Source organism: Hyla sarda, chromosome 8 (genome assembly GCF_029499605.1).
Source record: "Hyla sarda isolate aHylSar1 chromosome 8, aHylSar1.hap1, whole genome shotgun sequence".
Classification (NCBI taxonomy): Eukaryota; Metazoa; Chordata; class Amphibia; order Anura; family Hylidae; genus Hyla; species Hyla sarda.
This window is the reverse complement of record NC_079196.1, coordinates 150,694,990-150,719,279: the sequence shown is the minus strand read 5'-3', so window position 1 is coordinate 150,719,279 and position 24,290 is coordinate 150,694,990. Positions and strand designations below refer to the sequence as shown.

Here is a 24,290-nt window from a genome sequence, read left to right as displayed (position 1 = left end):
GACGACCAGGTGGCCGCTTTACAGACTTGCAAGGCCAAAACCCAATTGTGAAGAGCCCAGGAGGCCCCAAAAGGATCGAGTGGAATGAGTCGAGTCTTCCCTTTGCAGCGGTAGGCTTCCGAGATGGCGGAACGGATCCCCGCGAAATGGTCCCACTGATGGAAAGATGAAGTGACTAAAAAGTAGATCCAAACAGCCTGAACCACGTCAAAACAATGAAGCAAATCGCTCCCTGGGATGGGACGGAGCTGGGCAGGATGGGAGGACTATATCCTCATTCAGGTGAAAAGAGGAGACCACCTTAGGTAAAAAGGTGGGGGGGGGATCGGTCAGAAAACGACTTTGTCCTGGGTGCAGGACCAGGTAGGGGGAACAGCAGGAGAGAGCCGCCAACTCAAACTCTCTGGATCGAAGTGACCGCAATGAGGAAGGCCACCTTCCAGGAAAGGACGCAAAGAGAAACGTCCCGGAGAGGTTCAAAGAGAGCACCTTGTAATGCACCGAGAACCAGATTCAGATCCCACAAGAGGAGTGGGGGGATCTGTATGGCGGAGCCGCATGAGCTATGCCCTGCAGAAAAGTGCAGATGTGAGGATCAGACGCCAGGGGGCGCTGAAAGAGAATAGAGAGAGCCAACAACTGAGGGCCAAGCGTTGCTCCAGTCCAGACTGTAAAAAGGAAACAAGGCACGGAAGGGAGAAGACCACTGGTGAGAGAGATTGAGACTCACACCAATCGAAAATAAGACCGCCAAGTACGGTGATAAATCTTTGCAGAGGAAGGCTTACGAGCCCTGATCATTGTGGTATGACCCAAGGCGAACAACCTCGGCGCCAAGGCGCGTATGGGCCAGTCCGGAGCCAGGAGAATGGTGGAAAAGCCATCTGCTTTGAGCTTCCTCAGGATCCTGGGAAGGAGAGGAAGGAGGGAAGAGATACGGGAAGACGAAGTGCGACCAGCCAGGGGATTACTAGGGTATCAACGGCCAGAGCCAGAGGGTCACGGGACTTTGCGACAAAGCGGGGAACTTTTCGGTTTGGCGTGATGTGAAGAGGAAGTCTGCCTTCCAATTGTCCACCCCCAGGATGTGAATCGCCGAGACGGAGGGAACTCGAAGAGCAGAATCCTAGAGAGCTCGGCCATCGTCACAGGACTACGAGTGCTGCCCTGGCAATTGACATACACCACCGCCATGGAGTTGTCCAACTGGACACGAACAGGAAGGTCTTGGAGAAGCCGCTCCCAATGGAGGAGACAAAGATAAATTGCCCGGAGTTCCAGGATGTTTATGGGGAGAAGAGCTTTCTGAGAGGACCAACGGCCCTGGACCGTCCGATCCCAAAAAGACTCCCTCCCAACCGCTTAAACTGGTGTCTGTCGAGATGACCCGCCAGTGAAGAGGCAGGAAGGACCGTCCTTGTCGAAGAAGGGGAGACTGCACCACCATAGGAGGGACTGATGCATCCTGGGTGGGAAGAAAGATCCTGCGATCAAGGGAAAGCAGAGACTTGTCCCACAAGGACAGAAGGGCCAGTTGCAGAGGGCAACAATGAAACTGGACGAAGGGGACGGCTTCCATGGATGCCACCATTCGAACCAAGACTTCCATGCAGAACCAAATGGAAACTGGAACAGGACGACGGAGAAGACGAATGCCTGCTAACAGAGAGTGACGCTTGTCCAGCGGGAGCGGAACCCGGGCGACCGCTGTGTCAAACTGGAGTCCCAAGAAGATCAGGGAGTGGGTGGGAGCCAGGTTGGACTTTTCCTGGTTAATCACCCAGCCGAAACGAGACAAGGCTTTGATCAGGAGGTCGTCTAGGTAAGGGATCACGGAAGAAAAAGAAAGAGACAGAGAGACCACCCACACTTATTTTGTGCCACTGCAGAGACCCAGAAGAGAGCAGGGCGTTTGACTCCCCCCGCAGGCTCTCATGTCCTAGGGATGTGAGAGTGACGAACTTGAATAATCAAGAATAAAACTATTAACATACATAGGTCTGTGATTCCATATTTAATAGCTATTCACCCGCAATATAACCCAGTGCGGGTTATTGGGTTTAGTGCGGGTGAACCAGTTGTCGCATTCTCTTTAAGCAGCTCTGCCCTGCCTCCTTGACACTTGGCAGAGAAATATGTTTTGCACCAAACATTAGCTCCAGAAAAGGTACAGCTTGTTGTTATACTAGGATGGCTATTCAACATTGCCTGCAACTCTTAGCAGCAAACAGACTTGACAGATTCACTTTCCAGAAAAATAAGTAAAAGAATACAGATAAAGCCAGTCATAAATGTAAGTCAAAAAGAGCTGCTGGAAGCTGAATGTAGATGACAGAAGCTTCTTCGGGGTCCTGTAAGTACATATAAAATCTTACAAAAATGAAATGGAGCCGCCTTCTCCTGATAGACAAAGAAGCAGTTCATCCTGGCACAAATAAAGACAATTACAGGATGTGTGATACTGCATTGTGTGTTGTAGAGAGGTGATACCAGACAACCAATCATTGCATACATCACCACCTGAGGCCATTGTAACCCGAGAGACCATAGTAAATGCTATGGATAAGCTGTGTACCTGGTAACTGTGGATAGGAAGTGTAGCTGTGTGTGATTTCAACGCATAGAGCCTTCTCTGTGGACAAGGCACACATGAGAGGCACAGAGAGCTATGCAGGCTGGTCATCTATAAAGTTAGTGTTAAGGACAAGAGCAGGTTTAAAAAGATTTAAACAACATACAATAAAATTACTCTTATAAGCAGCAAAGAGACACAGTAAATTAAGGGATATCACTACTACCTTAAAGGGCTGCGTAGAAGCCATAAGCTTAGTGTCCAGCACTCTGAAAAGGAAAGAGGACATTATAAAAAATAAAAAAAATAGCTAAAACATTTATAAGTCAGAGGACATAAAAAATAAAACTTATGATGCAAGATGCATGATACAGTGCGCCTACTTTACTGACTTATTTGTGGCAAGAAGGTTACAAAGCAGAAGGATCTGAATAGATTTTACAACATCAACATGACAGGCTAATTTTAGCAAATATAACGTAGCTGCATACATCTTAAAGTACCTGTCATTTGCAAAAACGTTTTACATAATGTAAATAAGCATATATTATACACACATTATACAATGGTTTAAAAATGTTTATATTTTTGGGTGAAAAATTCTGTCCATGCAGCTATTTCCTGTGTGCATCTGTATAATGACAAAATACAGGAAGTGTTGGCGGAACAAGTAGGTCTCTGTGCAGGCTCCTGGCTAGTCAATCATCCTGCTGTGTAAGCAGAGAACCTAAGTGCATAGAGCCCTGCTTGTCCTCAGTGTACAGAGCTCTGCTTGTCCTGCTTATTGTATTTTGTGCTTATTGTAATTTTTTGCAAATGACAGTTACACTTTAACCTCCCTGGCGGTATGATTATGTGTGGAAAAATGTACCAAAAACGGCAAAATTTTTTGCATTGAAATTTCACATCTCCTCCCCCCCCCCCCCCCCCATTGTCACATTCTTTCGGGATTACCGCTCCTGGCAGGGAAAATTAACCCTGAGTCACGCTCGGGATAACCGCTAAGGAGGTTAAAGGGAACAGGTCAGCTGTAATTGCAGCTAAGAATTGCAGACACAGATGGATAGCTGTAAAGGGTATAAAATCAAACTGTACCCTTCCTGGAGCTGAAGGTGTTTAACAAACTAGTAAAGTTGCCTTTTTATTTCTCAGCCAAGTGTAAAGGAAGCGGAGACAAGTGCCAGAGCCTTTCACACCTGGTACTCCTACTTGAGTCATGTACAGGCCCTGTATATAATAAAGGAATGGCTGGGTGGTGAGTGCAAGAGGATTTTATAAGTATGGCAACTATCAGCTATTTGTTTACTGTTATGCCCAAACATCTATCCAACGGTGTCTGCAGCTCTCAGCAGTAAATACAGTTGGCAGATTCCCTTTTAGAACTGGTAATATACTGTATGTACACACTGAACTCAATAGCACGATGTAGTAAGTTTCTAGTAAAATGTTACCTTGGGAAAACACAGTTTGTCAATCTTTTAAACTCTTCCATGTCCTATATAAAAAGACAAAATAAAATATTTAATATCCGTGATAAAAAATAGACTTTACCCAGAAAAGGGGCTTGCGTGTTGTAAACCAGACAGCAGAAAATTGCAACAAGGAGAGGGGAGCAGTCTTGCTGTTAGGCTAGTTTTACATTTGTGTTGGAGGTTTTGTTCAGGGTCTCAGTCAAAGATTCCATTCAGAAGCTGTGCCCGCCAGAAGATTCCATTGCCTTTAATGGGGTCCATCATGCTACTGAATGAAGCCTCTGACGCAGATTTAAACAAAGCCATAGGAATTCCTACAACTGTTAAAAGGGATTCAACACAACAAAGATACCTATTCTTAGTCTAACACCTGGGACACCTCTGTAATGAGAGGTGTCCACAGAGCACTGTGATCAGACAGAAAAGAAATTCAAAAAGAAAAGAACTTCCTGTGGAGCATACAGCAGCTGATAAATACTGGAAGGATTAAGATTTTAAAAATAAGTAATTTACAAATCTGTGTAACTTTCTGGCACCAGCTGAAAGAAAAGTGAAAGGGTCTGAAAACTTTCCATATGCTTTGCACGCACAAAGTGTCTGATCGCTGTTCATCACACCCTTTATATCCTCCTAAAATGATCACAAATTTGGAGGTCTTTTGTCCGTTTGACTACAGTGCTGTACTTGGCCATCTTCAAAGGAGTAGCAGAATACAGGGGGAAGGGGGTCATAGTGGTAGAGATCGGTGATACATCAATCATGGAACAACAGTTAAAACAAGAAATATGGCTCATTAACGTTGGAGGACAGATATACAAGAGACAAAAGCCTTACATCTGGTAACTGGCAATAGAACTGATTTATGGTGTGCATGACATCCAACATCATGTTGTGTCCAACTACGAGTTTACCCTGCAAAAAACAAACACCACACACATTAGGTATGCAAATTTTTTTACCAGGCAGTTTGTGCCAACGCAATCTGTCTGGTTGATATTTTATAAATATGTTTTAGGATTCCTCACTCATCACAACAGTATACTAAGCAAAACAAACACAAATGAGTGATTACACAAGGAATGCTTGAAAATACTGTAGATTCAGATACACATCAGAGGATAATATAGATGAAGTCCAATATTGTCATCAATTCAAAGGTCTCTTAAACGGCACTTAAAAGGAGTATGAGGGCAGCATAAACTAGTGACAGATGCTGAACGCATTGATCTATTACAGTACCACACCTCTCCCTCCGACCACCAATCACTGACTGTATTGGCAGACCGATGCCAATCGTGGCTGGTTGGGTGGAGGGAGCAGAATCTCATCAATACCGAGGACTACCAATAAGATTTTTCATCCAAAGAAAATTAAAGTGGTTATCCAGGAAAAAACTTTTTTTTTTTTTTATCAACTGGCTCCAGAAAGTTAAACAGATTTGTAAATTACTTCTATTCAAAAATCTTAATCCTTTTCAGTACGTATGAGCAGCTGAAGTGGAGTTGTTCTTTTCTGTCTAAATGCTCTCTGATGACACGTGTCTCGGGAACCGCCCAGTTTAGAAGCAAATCCCCATAGCAAACCTCTTCTACTCGTTCCCGTGCAGTTTGCGTGACACAGATGTCAGCAGAGAGCACTGTTGCCAGACAGAAAAAAACAACTCAACTTCAGCAGCTGATAATTATAGAAAGGATTAAGATTTTTTAATAGAAGTAATTTACAAATCTGTTTAACTTTCTGGAGCCAGTTGATCTATAAAAAAAAAAGTTATTCCTGGAATACCCCTTTAACATCAAAAGGGCTCAGGAAAATCGTGTATTTCCTCAAAACTTGGCATGGGCTAATTTGTTAATCCAACATAAAATATACAGATAAGTAAATTTTGGTTGCCAGACCATTATCAAAACAGTATAATCTGAAAAAATACAATGAGGAAGAAAATACATTCAATATAATCCCAATGGCCTATTTAAGGCTCACCAGATGAGTATTTGTCCTTTTTCATTCAGTGGCAGGAAAGGACCTTCCCAGCCTTTAATGAGCACTGGGTCAGCCATTTGAGTCTCTTTAAACCCCTTTGGCCCTGATAACAGATTTCTGTAACTGAAAGCCTTACATACAACTCTCAGCAAGTGCTAGATTATAAGTGCAGTTTTAGGCTAGGTTCACACTGTGGAATTTCTGGGCAGAATTTCTGTCGGAGAGTGAGCTGGCGGCACTAGGACCGCACGGTCTACATTGCCATCCCCATAGATGGCAATGCAGTTCTGAGCAGATCTCCCAAAAGATCCACCTAGAAATTAATTGCAGTCTATGGGGGCAGCAATGCAGTCTGCTTGGTCCTAGGGCTGCCAGCTCAATCTCCGGCAGAAATTCTGCCCAGAAATTCTGCAGTGTGAACCCAGCCTTAGGGTCTATTCACACGGGCGGAATTTCTGCTTACGGAATTCCGCCTCAAATGAAAGCCCAATCTACTTCTATGGGATTCCACACTTCTGAATTTCCGTACGAATTCCTCACCAATTCCACACAAAAACTGCACAAGCCAGAAACCACCCAAGGAAGCGGAATTAGTCTGCTTCCTTGGGTGGGAAGCAGCAACAAGCGGTGAGCGGATAATACATATGCACTAAGGAAGCAGAATTGGTGCTGAATTTCCGCCTGTGTGAAGAGACCCTTATGCTGCCTGCTTAGGACATCTATGAGATCTGGTTTACTTGACATTGCATTTAATAGCTATATGGTTCTAATACTTACAGAGGATGAAATTGCATGAATAACTCTAGAAAAGCCAACAGCATCATTGAGGTCTTCCTGAAGCAAGACAAAAGCAAATACACAGCAATGTCATCATCAAGCACAGCTTATTATTATCATTATAATGCTGCATGGGACATTTCAGCTGTACCTCCTCTTTGGCCTTTTTCTGGAGCTCTTTTGTTTTCCGCTCGTCTTCGTCAACTTTAGTGATAACCATGTGCCTTTCATTCTGGAACACAGCAGGAATAAGAATCAAAGAATCATTGGACAACATGCTAATTTTTTTTTTGTTTAAAATAAATTCAATAACTCTGGTAGAGATAAAAATCAAAAACCCATGTATACTGCCATAGACACTACATCCCTAACATCTGTTGCTAGATTTTTATGTAGTTGTGCTCCTTGTAAGGAATCTCATGAAAACATACTCCAAAATTTAAGGAAGCTGTTACTGTGCATACAGTGGGACAAAAAATTATTTAGTCACCAATAGTGCAAGTTCTCCCACTTAAAAAGATGACAGATGCCTGTAATTGTCATCATAGGTATACCTCAACTATAAGACATAATGAGAAAAAAGAAAATAAGATAAATAATCCATAAAATCACATTGTCTGATTTTGAAAGAATTTATTAGCAAATTATGGTGGAAAATAAGTATTTCGTCACCTACAAACAAGCAAGATTTCTGTCTCTCATAGACCTGTAACTTCTTTAACCCCTTAAGGACCAAGGGCGTACAGGTACGCCTTTGCTCCCTAGTACTTAAGCCCTTAACCCCCTCCCGACCCATGACGTACATGTACTTTTTATTTTTACATTTTTCAACTTAAATTTTTTATTTTATTTTTATTTATTTTTTTACACTTTTTATGTCCCCAATCATTTGATTGCTAATACTGTTCAGTGCTATGCATAGGTCATAGCACTGATCAGTATTATCGGCTATCTCCTGCTCTGGTCTGCTCGATCTCAGACCAGAGCAGCAGACGCCGGGAGATGGACGGAGGTCCCCTCACCTGCCTTTACAGATTATCGAATCGCCGTGGCAGCACTGCGGGTGATCTGGTCATCTATTTTAACGTGCGCATTGCTGCAGATGCCAAGATCTGTACTGATCACGGCATCTGAGGGGTTAATGGCGGACATCTGCGCGATCGCGGATGTCGGCCATTACCGGCGGGTCCCCGGCTGCTGATAGCAGCTGGAACCTGCCGTGTATGACACGAGCACCGCTCTGATGCTCGCGGTCATACACAGGACGTAAATGTACGTCCTGGTGCACAAAGCACCGCCAAACCAGGACGTACATTTACGTCCACGGTCGTTAAGGGGTTAAGGAAAAAGGGAATTTTCGTGGGAATTTCGGTCCCCGCGGCGCAGGGACCAGACCGAGGTGACTGCTGATATCTATCAGCAGGCTCCCCGTGCAAACCCCAGGGGTGGTACTGACAACCCCCCACCCCCACATGTCGGCGATCGCCGCAAATCGACGGTCAATTCAGACCGGCAATTATCGGCGATTCAGGGTCAATCGGGTCTCTGGTGAACCAGAAAAAAAAATGAAGGGTGAATGGGGATGTCCAAGACAGCCCCATTCACCCTTACCCAGCAGAAGTGAGGTGGCACGGGTGCCGCCTCACGATCACATGATTTATGGGTCTGAATGCCGGCCAATCACGACCCTGCTGGGCGGTGGTGATCGTGGCGGCAATCATGCTGGTGATCGGGGCAGCGGGGTCTCTTACCTCTCCCTGGTCCAGCGGAGGTCCCCTCTGGTGCGGTGACAGGAGCAGCAGGATCGGTGGCAACGGTAGGATACAACAGGAGGTGAGGCCTGTTCACCTGTTGCTTAGCAACAACTCAGCATGCAAAGCCAAAGGGCATGCTGAGAGTTGTAGTTTTGCAACAGCTGGAGTTCCAACTACAAAAAATATTCCAGTCCTCTAGGTTATATATTTAAAATGTATTAAAGATCATATATTATAACATAAGTAGCATTTTAGCTTGTGTGGAATTGCAGGGCCCTTGCGTCCCACAACAGCCTGTGTATTACATAAAAGTCATTAGAGTTGAGCGAAGTTACAGTGATGCGATTCGTCACGAACCTCGCGGCTCGGCAGTTGCTGACTTTAGCCTGCATAAATAAGTTCAGCTTTCAGGTGCTCCCATGGCCTGGAAAAAGGTGGACACAGTCCTAGGAGACTCTCTCCTAGGACTATATCCACCTTTTCCAGCCCACCGCAGCAACTAAAAGCTGAACTAATTTGTGCAGACTAAAGTCAGCAACTGCCGAGCCGCGAGGTTTGTGACAAATCAAATTACTGTAACTTTGCTCATCTCTAGAATTCATCTAATATACTGTAAGATAAAACATAGTTATACTAAACCATTACATTTTATTATACTATCACTTTATGTATAGCCAGTAGATACACATAATGCAACAATTTATATGCTTCTTGATCTGCTGTGACCTATAGTCCACCAAACATAGTAACATAGTTCATAAGGTTGAAAAAAGACCAGAGTCCATCAAGTTCAACCTATAACCCTATTGAGTCCCTACTGAGTTGATCCAGAGGAAGGCAAAAAAAACCTCATACTAGGAGATAAAAATTCCTTCCAGACTCCAAATATGGCAGTCAGAATAAATCCCTGGATCAACACGTTGTCCCTATAAATCTAGTATCCATAAACAGCAAGTTTATTATTCTCCAAAAATGCATCCAGACCCTTTTTGAACTCTTTTACAGAGTTCACTGTGACCACCTCCTCTGGCAGAGAATTCCACAGTCTCACTGCTCTTACAGTAAAGAACCACCGTCTGTGCTGGTGTAGAAACCTTATGTAAATCAATTAGACCAAAATGAGGGGTGGACTAATGGGGTGGACTTTTGCAAAGCAACTGTAAAAAAAAGGACAGAGTGAAATGTCCACTTTTGTCCCACACTGAAATGTAAAACTTATTTTTATTTTATTGGCTACATTTTTACAAACGGTGAGTATAACTCTGTAAAGTGGTAAACACAATAGAGGACAGTGCACTGTTACAAATGGATCTGGATAGGTTGGAGAATTGGGCTGGGAAGTGGCAGATGAGGTTTAACATTGATAAATGTAAGGTTATGCACATGGGGAAGAAAAATCTGGGCTTGGATTATGTATTAAATGGGTGCACTTGGGATGACTGACGTGGAAATGGACTTGGGAGTCTTAGTTAATAGTAAACTTAGCTGTAGTGACCAGTGTCGGGCAACTGCTGCCAAGGCTAATAAAATCATGGGATGCATCAATAGGGGCATAGATGCTCACGACAAGGAAATAATTCTACCACTGTACAAATCACTAGTCAGAGCACACATAGAATACTGTGTAGAGTACTGGGCATCAGTGTACAAGATAGATATATTAGAGCTGGAGAGGGTTCAAAGACGGGCAACCAGGGTAATACGGGGAATGGGAGGACTACAGTACCCAGAAAGATTATCAGAATTAGGGTTATTTAGTTTAGAAAAAAGAAGGCTTAGGGGAGACCTAATAACTATATATAAATATATCAGGGGACCGAACAGAGATCTCTACCATGATCTATTCATACCCAGGACTTTATAACAAGGGGGCATCCTCAACATCTAGGAGGAAAGGTTTCTACACCTGCAAATCAACTCTGTCAAAAAAAAGGACAGAGTGAAATGTCTACTTTTATCCCTCACTGAAATTTACAACTTTATTTTTTATTGGCTAAATTTTTACAAACGGTGAGTATAAAGAGTTAAAAAGACCAGCACATCTAACACCGCTCTGTTTACAATGTTAGTTGCTCATAAGGCGTACTCTTATTACCCTTATCTCAGCATATCTGCAGTATATGCCGTGCTAGGTGTTCGTGCTGTTTTTAAAACACTTCTACAGTGCCCCCCTAACATGTTTTGTCACTATGTGTGACGTCCTCAGAGGTTATGCCCCTATAACCTCTGAGGACGTTACACATAGTGACGAAACATGTTAGGGGGGGCACTGTAGAAGTGTTTTTATAACAGCACTAACACCTAGCACGGCATATACTGCAGATATGCTGAGATAAGGGTAATAAGAGTGACTTCTGAGCGACTAACATTGTAAACAGAGTGGTGTTAGATGTGCTGGTCTTTTTAACTCTTTATACTCACCATTTGTAAAAAATGTAGCCAATAAAATAAAAAATAAAGTTGTACATTTCAGTGAGGGATAAAAGTGGACATTTCCTTTTTTTTTTGACAGAGTTGCTTTGCAGGTGTAGAAACCTTTCCTCTAGATGTAGAGGATGCCCCCTTGTTATAGATACAGTCCTGAGTATGAATAGATCATGGTAGAGATCCCTGTACGGTCCCCTGATATATTTATATATAGTTATTAGGTCTCCCCTAAGCCTTCTTTTTTCTAAACTAAATAACCCTAATTCTGATAATTTTTCTGGGTACTGTAGTCCTCCCATTCCCCGTATTACCCTGGTTGCCCGTCTTTGAACCCTCTCCAGCTCCAATATATCTTTCTTGTACACTGGTGCCCAGTACTGTACACAGTATTCTATGTGTGGTCTGACTAGTGATTTGTACAGTGGTAGAATTATTTCCTTGTCGTGGGCATCTATGCCCCTATTGATGCACCCAATGATTTTATTAGCCTTGGCAGCAGTTGCCCAACACTGGTCACTACAGCTAAGTTTACTATTAACTAAGACTCCCAAGTACTTTTCCACGTCAGTTGTCCCAAGTGCTCCCATTTAATACATAATCCAAGCCCAGATTTTTCTTCCCCATGTGCATAATCTTTCATTTATCAATGTTAAACCTCATCTGCCACTTCCCAGCCCAATTCTCCAACCTATCCAGATACATTTGTAACAGTGCACTGTCCTCTATTGTGTTTACCGCTTTACAGAGTTTAGTATCATCTGCAAAAATTGCTACTTTACTATTCAACCCCTCTGCAAGGTCATTAATGAATATATTAAAATAGGACAGGACCCAAGACTGATCCCTGTGGTACCTCACTAGTAACAGTCACCAAATCATAATAAGTACCATTAATAAAATGTGCTGCTGCTGAGGAAAGGTTTCAGGATATGAAACCTTTCCTCAGCAGCTTCAAATGGATTTAAAAGTAATAAACTACTTTTAAATCCATTTGAAGCTGCTGAGGAAAGCATTCTTTATCCTGAAACGCGTACAACAATGGGATAACATCGCACTGATATCACTCAGTCAGAAATTACAAACCAGGATTCCCACTGTGGAACCACGAGGAGGTAACCCTCCCACACCTGCACAGCAGGGATTACCAGAGAATAGGACGGGAAAACCACTTGCCACTAAATAGACCTCGTACCATACTGGAGACCACAAGCCCTACAGACATCATTGTCTAGGCTCACATCGCAAGCAGGAATTCACCCCTGCACTGCGCATCGGCAGAACTTATAAAATAGACCTGCGCTGCCTACGTGCACGGGAGCTACACGGGATGCACAGAGCACATAAAGCTCATTACTGCTAATATCTGCTCGGTCCGAGTGGATCCAACTATACAACATTGGCTAAAACAGCCCAGACTACAAAAGGGTAAGAGGTGTCCTACACCTAACATCTTTTTATGAACAATATCCTGTTGAAAGACTAATACATTTTATTTGGTACCAAAGTTTGGCGGACTATAGGTCAAAGCAGACCAAGAAGCATATCAATTTTTGCATTAAGTATATCTACTGGCTATACATTGAAAGTGATATAGTTATACTAAACCATTTATATATTTTATTTCATGTTTTATCTTACAGTATATTAGATGAATACTTTTATCTAATACACAGGCTGTTGTGGGACGCAAGGGCCCTGCGATTCTACACAAGCTAAAACGCTACTTATGTTATATTATTTCTTTAATAACATTTTAAATATATAACCTAGAGGACTGGAATGTTCTTTTTATTTTCACTTCTAGAAAATGTTTGACCTCTGTCATTGCCAAAGGGTATATAACAAGTATTGAGATGAACTTTTGTTATTGACCAAATACTTATTTGCCACCATAATTTGCAAATAAATTCTTTAAAAATCCGACTGTGATTTTTTTTCTCATTATATCTTTCATAGTTGAGGTATACCTATGATGAAAATTACAGGCCTCATCATTTTAAGTGGGAGAACTTGCACAATTGGTGGCTGACTAAATACTTTTTTGCCTCACTGTATACTGTGCAGCAACACAGATTACATGCTTGACAAAGTAGGAAAAAAAAAGAGACCCAAGGGCACAGAAATGGTGCATTCTGATTCATACGCAATCATAAGCTGCATCCCATGATGCACTAGATGAGGATAATTCAGAATCCTTACCGCAGCAAACAAAGGGCCTACGGCTTCAGAACATGGAACTCATGTGTACTGCATACAAGCTTCTTGCGCAAGAGCTAAAATTTTAAAGTCTGCAGAATGTCAATTTGTGTAAGGAAAATTTCCACAACAGGTGGGTAAAATTTGTCAAATCTCATCTACTTGCCTTAAAAGTTTAAGGTAGCTTAACATACAAAATTCACTAGTAGTAGGCAACAATTTACTCCTAGAAGTAAACAGGTTCTCTAGTTAAGCAGCTGTGGCTAGAGATTTTCTAAAAATAAAGATAAAAGGTCTAAACAGCAAACATCACAAGTTATGTTGTTGTTGTTATTGTTGTTGTTGTTGTTATTGTTGTTGTTATCTAACTATATACTTTCAGAAGTGGAAATAACTTACATTTGGAGACTCCACAGTTTCTACATGGGTGCCTCGTGGAAACCTACGAGAAAAAAGGAGTTTAAAAAAAAACTACACAGCACAGACACAAGAACAACAAAGTACAAGAGTGACCAAGTAAAACAACTCTGTACACTTCACTGACTAGATGCACTTAGCCCCACAGTCACCTGACAGGTCAGCAGTGCAAAAATCAAGTATACAGTAACTCAGACCAAACTGACATTGTTTTACTTCTTTAACCCCTTAAGGACCAAGCCCATTTTGACCTTAAAAGACAAAGCCATTTTTTGGCCTTCTGACCTGTGTCACTTTATCCTGTTAAGGACGGCGGGTGTATCCATACGCCCCCGTTTTAAAGTCCTTAAGGACTGAGGGCATATGGATATGCCCGTGAGAATTCCAGTCCCCGCCGCTAGCCGGTTGGGGACCGGATCGGGATGCCTGCTGAAATCATTCAGCAGGCATCCCGACACATCACCGAGGGGGGTCCCGAGACCCCCCATGTCGGCGAGCGGAGAAAATCGCATGTCAATGCAGACATGCGATTTTCTCCAATTTCGGGCTGATCGGGTTTCTGGTGACCCGATCGCCCGGAAAATAGGGATGATCGGAGTTGTCAGTGACAGCCCCGATCATCCTAAGGGATAGGAGTGAGGTCGCAGTGCTGCGATCTCCTCCTATCCCCTGCCATTAGTCAGAACTGAGTTCTGACCAATGGCAGCGCAGGACTGGGGGTTGCCATGGAAACCCCCCGTTCTGCCAAAGGCTGTCTGGGCATGCTGGGAGTTATAGTTTTGCAACATCTGGAGGGTCACAGTTTGGTGACCACTGTTACAGTGGTGCCCAAACGGTAGCCCTCCAGATGTTGCCAAACTACAACTCTCAGCATGCCTAGACCGCCCAAGCATGCTGGGAGTTGTAGTTCTGTAACATCTGTCCCTTCAGATTTTGCAATTTTTTATGACATTTTTGAAAATTGCTGCTCTACTTTGAAGCCCTCTAATTTTTTCAAAAAGTAAACAGATGTTCATTTTATGATGCCAACATAAAGTGGACATATTGTATTTGTGAATAAAAATAAAATTTATTTGGAAAATCCATTTTCCTTACAAGCAGAGAGCTTCAAAGTTAGAAAAATGCTAAATTTTCAAAATTTTCATGAAATTTTGTTTTTTTTCACCAAGAAAGGATGCAAGTAACGCCAAAAATTTACCACCAAAATAGAGTAGAATATGTCACGAAAAAACTATCGCAGAATTAGAATATTCGGTAAAAGCGTTTTAGAGTTATTAACGCTTAAAGTGACGGTGGTCAGAATTGCGAAAAAGGGCTCAGTCCTTAAGGGGTTATGCATTAATAACTGATGCTTTTACTTATCAGTTTAATTCCGAGAATGTTTTTTTGTGGCACATTCTAATTTAATATAGTGGTAAATTTTCGTCAATACTTACATCATAAATGACATTCTTTCACATTATACAATATGTCTACTTTATATGTTGGCAACATAAAATTAACATGTTTTTACTTTTTGAAGACATTAGAGAGCTTCAAAGTTTAGCAGCAATTTTTCAGGGACCAGTTCAGTTTGAAGTAGATTTGAGGGCGCTTTTTGTTAGAAATTTACCATAAATAACCCCATTATAAAAACTGCACCCCTCCAAGTATTTAAAATTACCTTCAGTTAGTTTTTGTTAACCCTTTAGGTGTTTCACAGAAATAGCAGAAAAGCTATAGGAGAAAAGTCAAAATCTCAATTTTTTTACACTTGCATGTTGTTGCCCCAAAATTTTTACAAGGGGTTAAATGAGAAAAAACAAAAAAATTTGTGAACCAATTTCTCCTGATTCTGGAACTATCCCATATATGGACGTAAAATTTTGTGCGGGCGAACAACAGGAATCAGGAGAGAAGGAGGAACTTTGGAATTTTGGAAAGAGAATTTGGCTGGAATTTAAGTTGGGGGCCATGTTGCCTATACAAAGCCTCCATGGTGCCAGAACAGCAGAAACCCCCTACAAGTGACCCCATTTTTGGAAACTACAACACTCAAGTAATGTAACAAGCGGTGCAGTGAGCATTTACACCTCACTGGTGTTTTTTCAAACAGTGTGCATATGGAAAAAAAAAAATTCTCATTTTCATGGACCACTGTTCCAAGAATCTTTCAGACACCTGTGGGGGTCTAAATGCTCACTGCACCCCTTATTACATTCCTAAAAGCGGTGTCATTTCCAAAAATAAGGTCATGTGTTTTTTTTTTTGCGTTTATGTCAGAACCGCTGCAACTATCAACCATTCTAATGAAAATCACCAATTTTGGCCACAAACGTACATGGTACGCTCTCACTCCTGAGCCCTGTTGTGTGCCCGCAGAGCACATTACGTTCACAATGAGGTATTTCCATACTCATGCAAATTTGTGTTACAAATAACGAGGGTCTTTTTCTCTTTTTACCTCTTGTGAAAATGAAAAATATGGGTCAACACCAGCATATCAGTGCAAAAAGTAAATTTTTTTACACTAATATGCGGGTTTAGCCCCCAACTTATTTTTTCTTCATTAGGTGTAAAAGGAGCAAAAAAAAATAAAAAATGTTCTAAACAAAATATCTCCCTAGTAGGGAAATGCCCCATATGTGGCACTAAACTGTTGCCTTGAAATACGACCGGGCTCCAGAGTGAGAGTGCCATGCGCATTTAGAGGCCTAAACTAGTGATTTGAATAGGGGCGGTCTCAGATGTAAGAGTTACAATTGCCTCCACCACCAAAAATACCCCGTGGCAGCGTTTCCCAAACAGGATGCCTCCAGCTGGTGCAAAACTGCAACTCCAGCATGTCTAGACAGTCAAGAGCAGTTTAGCCATGCTAGGAGGAACAGGTGCAGTCAGACACCTCCCGAAAGGAGCCTTGATTGCTCGGCCGGTCTCAGCTGACCTATCAAGGCGATCATGAGGTGGCACCAGTGCCACCTCACTCCTGCTGGCCAAGGGTGATTGGTGCCGTCACCAGAGACCCAATTGGCCGGAAAAGCAGTGATCGCCGACAAGAGGGGGTCTCAGGACTGCCCCGGGGCGATGTGCTGGGATGCGGCTGATACATATCAGCAGTTATCCCATTCCAATCACTGCCTGGTGCACAAGAGAACGGGAAATTGGAGGGCGTACAGGTACGCCCTTTGTCCTTAAGTACCAGGACGCAAGGGCATACCTGTACACCCTTCGTCCTTAAGGGGTTAAAACATAAAAGTTTTTACTTTTTAAATGCACATAGAACAAAATGATTTTATAATTCATTTCATTGGCATCAGAGGACCAAGGATATGTAGAAACAAATAGTACTCACTTCCAGTTCATAATCTGGTATATAAGCTTCCTCTGATACCTAGAATGAAGGGAAAAATATTTTATGCTATCATAAAGAGTCAGTAAGACATTAATGATACACAGAGCAGACACAGATAAAATAAGGAGCACCGCAGCCATGAAAAACACATCAATGCTGATAAATAGGACAATATACAATGAGATAAATGCGCCAGATCTCTACTTTATTTCCAGACAAAGTTACAATCTGCATATGACAGTTTAAACACAACTGACATATCTACAGCCTACGTAAAAAGTTGAGTCACTTCCACAACTTAACTCCTGAAACCATAACTCACATGAATCAGATAGCAAGTGTTTACAGACTCTAAAACAGCTAGGACAGATTTCAGCTGTGAAGTTGCCGAAATTCGAATGCTCCAGACTACAGTGTCTTCCGACAGCCGATGGTTTATGGATGTTTAAGCAACTATTGTGTTTGAATTGTACAAATTATACTCCATTATGGAACAACTCAGGACTACTGTAGCTGACCTCACAGAGATATACAATTCTGGGAGGGAAAAGAAGTGACTCGCTTAGAGCAATTGTATCATGGAACTGTGTTTAAACGTTTTTCTAAACTACAGGAGGAATTCAGCAATTTCAAACAAAAAATTTCAGACTTTTGGGGGACCTCCAAACTAAATGAAGGAAATCTCATTGCATTTGGAGAAATTAGCATTATCCCAATATTTAACCCCGTAAATGTACGTCCTGGTGCGGCGGTACTCAGCGCACCAGGACATACATTCACGCCCTGTGTATTACCGCAAGCTATCAGCAGTCGGGGACCCGTCTGTAATGGCCGACATCAGCGATGTCCGCCATTAACCCCCGCATATGCCATGATCAATACAGATCATGACATCTGCGGCAATGCGCATGTTTAAATAGATGATTGGATTGCCCGCAGCGCTGCCGCAGGTATCACCTGTAATGGTGGCCGGAGGTCCCCTCACCTGCCTCCGGCCGACCAGAGCAGAAGATAGCTGATAATACTGATAAGTGCTATGCCTATGCATAGCACTGAACTGTATTAGCAATCAACTGATTGCTATTGATAATCCCCTATGAGGACATAAAAAGTAAAACAAAAAAAGAAAAAAAGTGAAAAATCCCCTACCCCAATAAAAAAACTAAAATTGTCCCTTTCCCCCCCCCCCCCATTTAACCCCCAAAAAGCGTAAAAAGATTTTTTTAAATTTTTATAAAGATATTTGGTATCACCACGTGCATAAATGTCCAAACAATCAAAATATAATGTTAATGATCCCGTACGGTGAACGGCATAAACGTAAAAAATAAAAAGTCCAAAAATGATGCTTTTTTTTATCACGTTCTATTCCAAAAAAATATATAATAAAAAGTGATCTAAAAGTTTTATATATACAAAAAAGGAGCCCTCATACCACCCCATATACGGAAAAGTGAAAAAGTTATAGGTGGTCAAAATTAGGGATCGACCGATATCGTTTTTTTAGGGCAGATACCGATAATCGGTGCAGGTTAGGGCCGATAGCCGATAACTTATACCGATATTCTGGTATAAGTTATCGGCTATTTAACCCCCTGCGACACCGCTGCAGATCATTAATTTAAAGCGGGCGCTTTAAATCAATGATCTGCAGTGGCTTTTGCGGGGCCATAGACCGCCGCCACCACCCGCTTCTCTCCCCTACCTGCCAGGGTGCTCCGGGCCATCCATCCATCGTTCATGTAGTGTCCGGGGGCGTTCCGGGTGGAGGGTGGTCCGGTCCGGGCTGTCCTTCTCCGGTGATCATCTTCTCCACTCCGGGCAGGCTCCGGCCTAGTACACTGCATAGACGCCGCTGCGCAGTGACGCCAGTGCGCAGCGACGCACCTGACATCACGGTGTAGCGGCGTCTATGCAGCGTACTAGGCCGGAGCCTGCCCGGAGTGGAGAAGAAGACCGTGGGAGAAGAAGGACAGCCCGGACCGGACCACCCTCCACCCGGAACGCCCCCGGACACTACATGAAGGAAGGATGGCCTGGACCACCCCCATTATGGGTAAGTTTAATTTTTTTATTGACTCGGAGGGTGGGGGAGGGGCCCGACCAGTATAGCGGTATGGGAAAAAATCCATACCGGTATACCGCCTAGCATCACGGTGGGTCGGGGGTGCGGTGCGGCGGGTCAAGGGGGTGGCGGTCGCGGTGCGGTGGGGGCGGTGCATTATCGGCAAGATAATTGCCGATACCGATAATGCCCAAAATCGTGATTATTGGCCGATAATATCGGCCATAACGATAATCGGTCGATCCCTAGTCAAAATAGGGATTTTATACAAAAAGTTTGAGTTTTTTTTTTTAAGTGGTACAAAAATAGAAAAGTATCTAGCCATGGGTATCATTTTAATGGTATTGACTCACAGAATAAAGAACTCATTTCATTTTTACCGTAAAGTGTACAGTGTGAAAACGAAACCCTCCAAAATGTGCCAAATTGTGGTTCATTTAAATTTCCTCCCTAAAAAAGTAATTCTTTGGGTTCGCCATACATTTTTTGGTAATATGAGAGGTTTCATTACAGAGTACATGTTCTTTATTCTCTGAGCAACATGTCACATTTTCAAATACCCGCTTCCATGTGCAGGCATTCAATGCTCCAATTTGTGTAGCCCACTTTCCCTTAATCTATTCTTGATACTTTTTAGGCCAGAGAGTGAGCATTAATTTGAAAAAAAATAACCTAGCCTCAATCTAACTCGTGACTTTTCTTTTATACTATCCAATACACAGTGATGCTCTACCATAAAGATTTTTTTTCTCCATGTTAGTATAAGCCTCCAATAACTTTATGTACCATAAATTGTTATAAAATTTGTGTATAAAACTGTATGTACCATAGTGTTTCTTGAAGATCTATGAAGGGCAAAATTTGCCTTGATTAAAAATTTGATTAACCCATTCCTTTTTTTTCCCAATATTTTATATCAAACCCTTTAGTGAATTCCATTAGTCTATCATTATGCCACAATGGCGTGCATGAAAAGCTTTAATACAACACAATCTTTTCACCTCCTACCATATTTTCCCATTAAAGGAGTAGTCCAGTGGTGATTCAGTGGTGAGCAACTTATCCCCTATCCTAAGGATAGGGGATAAGTTGCAGATCACGGGGGGTCCGACCGTTGGGGCCCCCCGAGATCTCCTGTATGGAGCCCAGACAGCCGGCGGGAAGGGGGCGTGTCGACCTCCGCACGAGGCGGCAGCCGACACGCCCCCTCAATACAACTCTATGGCAGAGCCGAAGCGCTGCCTTCGGCAATCTCCGGCTCTGCCATTGAGATGTATTGAGGGGGCGTGTCGGCCGCCGCTTCGTGCGGGGGTCGACACCCGCTATCTCGGCGGAGAGCCGGGGCCCCGTACAGAGAGATCGCAGGGGGCCCCAGCGGTCGGACCCCCCGCGATCTCAAACTTATCCCCTATCCTTAGGATAGGGGATAAGTTTTTCACCACTGGACTACCCCTTTAAGCTTCCAATAAGAAAATTAACCTACATCAATCTCACCAGTGAATCTTTACCCACCCTCTAATAATTAAAACATCCCCCAAACCCCTATTGCCCTTAAACATATAAGGCAGTACTGGACATTACCACCCATCACTGTAATTTTTTCAACTTCACTGCCATATAATACTTAACCCCTTAAGGACCCAGCCATTTTACACCTTAGGACCCGGCCATTTTTTGCACATCTGACCACTGTCACTTTAAACATTAATAACTCTGGAATGCTTTCAGTTATCATTCTGATTTTGAGACTGTTTTTTCGTGACATATTCTACTTTAACATAGTGGTAAAATTTTGTTATATCTTGCATCCTTTCTTGGTGAAAAATCCCCAAATTTCATGAAAAATTTGAAAATTTTGCATTTTTCTAACTTTGAAGCTCTCTGCTTGTAAGGAAAATGGATATTCCAAATTTTTTTTTTATTCACATATACAATATGTCCAATTTATGTTTGCATCATAAAATTGACGTGTTTTTACTTTTGGAAGACACCAGAGGGCTTCAAAGTTCAGCAGCAATTTGCCAATTTTTCACAACATTTCTAAAATTCCAATTTTTCAGGGACCAGTTCAGGTTTGAAGTGAATTTGAAAGGTCTTCATCTTATAAATACCCCACAAATGACCCCATTATAAAAACTGCTCTGTAGACCCAATTTTTGAATTTTTTGTACTTGTAGACTCAATTTTTTAATTTTTACAAGGGGTAAAAAGGAGAAAATGTATACTTATATTTGTAGCCCAATTTCTCTCAAGTAAGCACATACCTCATATGTCTATGTAAAGTGTTCGGCGGGCGCAGTAGAGGGCTCAGAAGCGAAGGAGCAACAAGGGGATTTTGGAGAGAACGTTTTTCTGAAACAATTTTTGGGGGGCATGTTGCATTTAGGAAGCTCCTATAGTGCCAGAACAGCAAAAAAAAAAAAAAAAAAAAAAAAAAAACACATGGCATACCATTTTGGAAACTAGACCCCTTGAGGAACTTAACAAGCAATAAAGTGAGCCTTAATATCCCACAGGAGTTCCACAACTTTTGCATATGTAAAAAAATGTAAAAAAAATTTCACTAAAATGTGTTTCCCCCTCAAATTTCTAATTTTTTTGCAAGGGTTAATAGCAGAAAAAAAAACCCAAAATTTGTAACCCCATCTCTTCTGAGTATGGAGGTACCACATAAGTTGACCTGAAGTGCACTACGGGCGAACTACAATGCTCAGAAGAGAAGGCGTCATATTTGGCTTTATGAGAGCAAATGTTGCTCGGGGGCATGTCGCATTTAGGAAGCCCCTATGGTGCCAGGACAGCAAAAAATACCCACATGGCCTACCATTTTGGAAACTAGACCCCTTGAGGAACGTAACAAGGGGTACAGTGAGCATTTACCCCCCCCCCCCACTGGTGTCTGTCAGATCTTTGGAACAGTGGGCTGTACAACATTTTTAATTTGCACAGCCCACTGTTCCAAAGATCTGTCAGACACCTGTGGGGTGTAAATTCTCACTGCACCCCTCATTACATTCCGTGAGGGGTGTAGTTTCCGAAATGGGGTCACATGTGGGGTTTTGTTTTTTTTGCTTTTGTCAAAACCGCTGTAACAATCAGCCACCCCTTTGCAAATCACCTCAATGCACTCTCCCTTCTGGGCCTTGTTGCGCACCCCCAGAGCACTTTGCGCCCACATATGGGGTATCTCCGTAGTTGGGAGAAATTGCATTACAAATTTTGGGGGGCTTTTTTTCCCCTATTACCTCTTGTCAAAATGAAAAGTATAGGGCAACACCAGCATGTTAGCTGTTGCAAAACTCCCAGCATGCTTGGACAGTCAACGGCTGTCCAGCAATACTGGGAGTTGCTGCTTTGCAACAGCTGGAGGCTCCATTTTGGAAACAGTGGCGTACCAGACGTTTTTCATTTTTATTGGGGAGGGGAGATGGGCTGTGTAGGGGTATGTGTATATGTAGGGTTTTTTACTTTTTATTTAACTTTGTGGTAGTGTAGTGTTTTTAGGGTACAGTCACACGGACGGGGGATTACAGCGAGTTTCCCGCTGCGAGTTTGAGCTTCCGCGCAAAATTTGCTGCATCGCAAACTTGCAGCCTGATACTCACTGTAAGCCCCTGCCCATGTGAATGTACCCTGTACATTCACAGGGGGGGGGGGGGGGGACTCTCCAGCTGTTGCAAAACTACAATTCCCAGCATGCACAGTCTATCAGTGCATGCTGGTAGTTGTAGTTTTGCAACAGCTGGAGGCACACGGGTTGGGAAACACTGAGTTAGGAAAAAGAAAAATGTTTCCCAACCAGTGTGCCTCCAGTTGTTGCAAATCCACTATTCCCAAACATTCTCAGGCATGCTGGAAGTAGTAGTTTGGCAACATCTTTAGAGCCAGATGTTGCCGAACTACAACTCCCAGCATGCTGGGAGTTGTAGTTTTGAAACATCTGGAGGACTGCAGTTTGCAGACCACTAATACAGTGGTTCTCAATCTGTGCCCTTCCAAATGTTGCAAAACTACAACTCCCAGTATGCCAAAACTGTCCAGGCATGCTGGGAGTTGTAGTTCTGCAACATCTGAAGGGCCAGATGTTACAGAACTACAACTCCCAGCATGCCTGGACAGTAAGGGCATGCTGAGGATGTGTAGTTTTGCAATATCTGGAAGGGCCCATTGGTCCCAAAACTGCGGACCTCCAGATGTTGCAAAACTGCAACTCCCAGCATACCCGGACGCCAAGGGCTGTCTGGGCATGCTAGGAGTTGTAGTATACAGGGTCCCAATACAGCAATGCATGTCGCTTTACGGCGACGTGCATTGCTGTAAAGGGCCCGACCGCAGCTGAAGAGGAACTCACCTGTCGCCGCCGTCTTCATCGCTGGGATCCGGGTCTTCAGGGACGAGGTAAGTAACGGGGCCGGGCCCCAGCACTCCCCCGTCGCATCCTCCGATCCGATCAGCCCGGTATCGCCGCAGATCGCAGGGGCGATTTGCGTCGATCGCCGACATGGGGAGCCTACATGGATTTCAGCAGGCATCCGATCTCTGCCCGGCAGGGACCGGAATATGCCATGACGTACACATACGTCATGGGTCCTTAAAGCCCAGGGTTCGGAGACGTATGCATACGTCATGGGTCCTTAACCTCTTAAGGACACATGACGTTCTCATACGTCTCCATGTCCGAGTCCTTAAGGACACATGACATATGAGAACGTCATGTGCTTTACCGGCCCCCCACAGCCATCTGGAGCGGAGCCCGATGCCTGCTGAAATCGATCAGCGGGCATCGCAGCGACCCACCATGTCGGCGATCGCAGGGCACTGCTCGTCAATTCAGACGAGCGATGCGCTGCGATTCCGTTCCCCGCCGCTCGGGGATCGGAGCCGGATGTCTGCTGATTTCAATCCGGAGGACCTCCTATACCGGCGATCGCTGCAGGACGCCGGTAACTACTTACCGGCGTTCTGCAGCGGTTCCAGGTCATCAGGGTCACGTGTGACCCTGTGACCCGGATATAGATGGTGACTGGTGGTGTAGTATACACCACCAATCACCATCCATGCTGTACTGGGGGCTGGCATTGCGGCCACCCCCCTCAGTACAGTTGTGATTGGGTGGCCAAAGTGGCCACACCAATCACAATGTAATGGGAGGGGATGGTGGGGGCTAGGAGCACATTGCTCCGTTCTGCCCGCCATTCCACAGATCTGGCGAGCAGGACGGAGCCCTGTGCTGCCACCATCACCTCACTGTAAAAAAAAAAGTGCCCCTTGCCCCCTTTCTGTGGCCCCTTGCCACAGA

At 43.5% G+C, this 24,290-nt stretch overlaps 1 protein-coding gene across 6 annotated transcripts in view; it reads right to left on the bottom strand.

Annotated features, from left to right (window-relative positions):
• Positions 1 to 24,290, bottom strand: part of PARN (poly(A)-specific ribonuclease) — a 165,309-nt gene that overhangs the window by 97,735 nt on the left and 43,284 nt on the right. For all 6 annotated transcript variants that reach the window (XM_056534485.1, XM_056534488.1, XM_056534487.1 and 3 more), the window contains 7 exons: positions 16,927 to 16,965; positions 13,578 to 13,620; positions 6,953 to 7,033; positions 6,802 to 6,858; positions 4,879 to 4,956; positions 4,024 to 4,067; positions 2,799 to 2,841 (listed from right to left, as the gene is read on the bottom strand). In XM_056534485.1, coding sequence (XP_056390460.1) covers positions 2,799 to 2,841; positions 4,024 to 4,067; positions 4,879 to 4,956; positions 6,802 to 6,858; positions 6,953 to 7,033; positions 13,578 to 13,620; positions 16,927 to 16,965 — 385 coding nt within the window. The remainder of the gene's footprint in view (positions 1 to 2,798; positions 2,842 to 4,023; positions 4,068 to 4,878; positions 4,957 to 6,801; positions 6,859 to 6,952; positions 7,034 to 13,577; positions 13,621 to 16,926; positions 16,966 to 24,290) is intronic.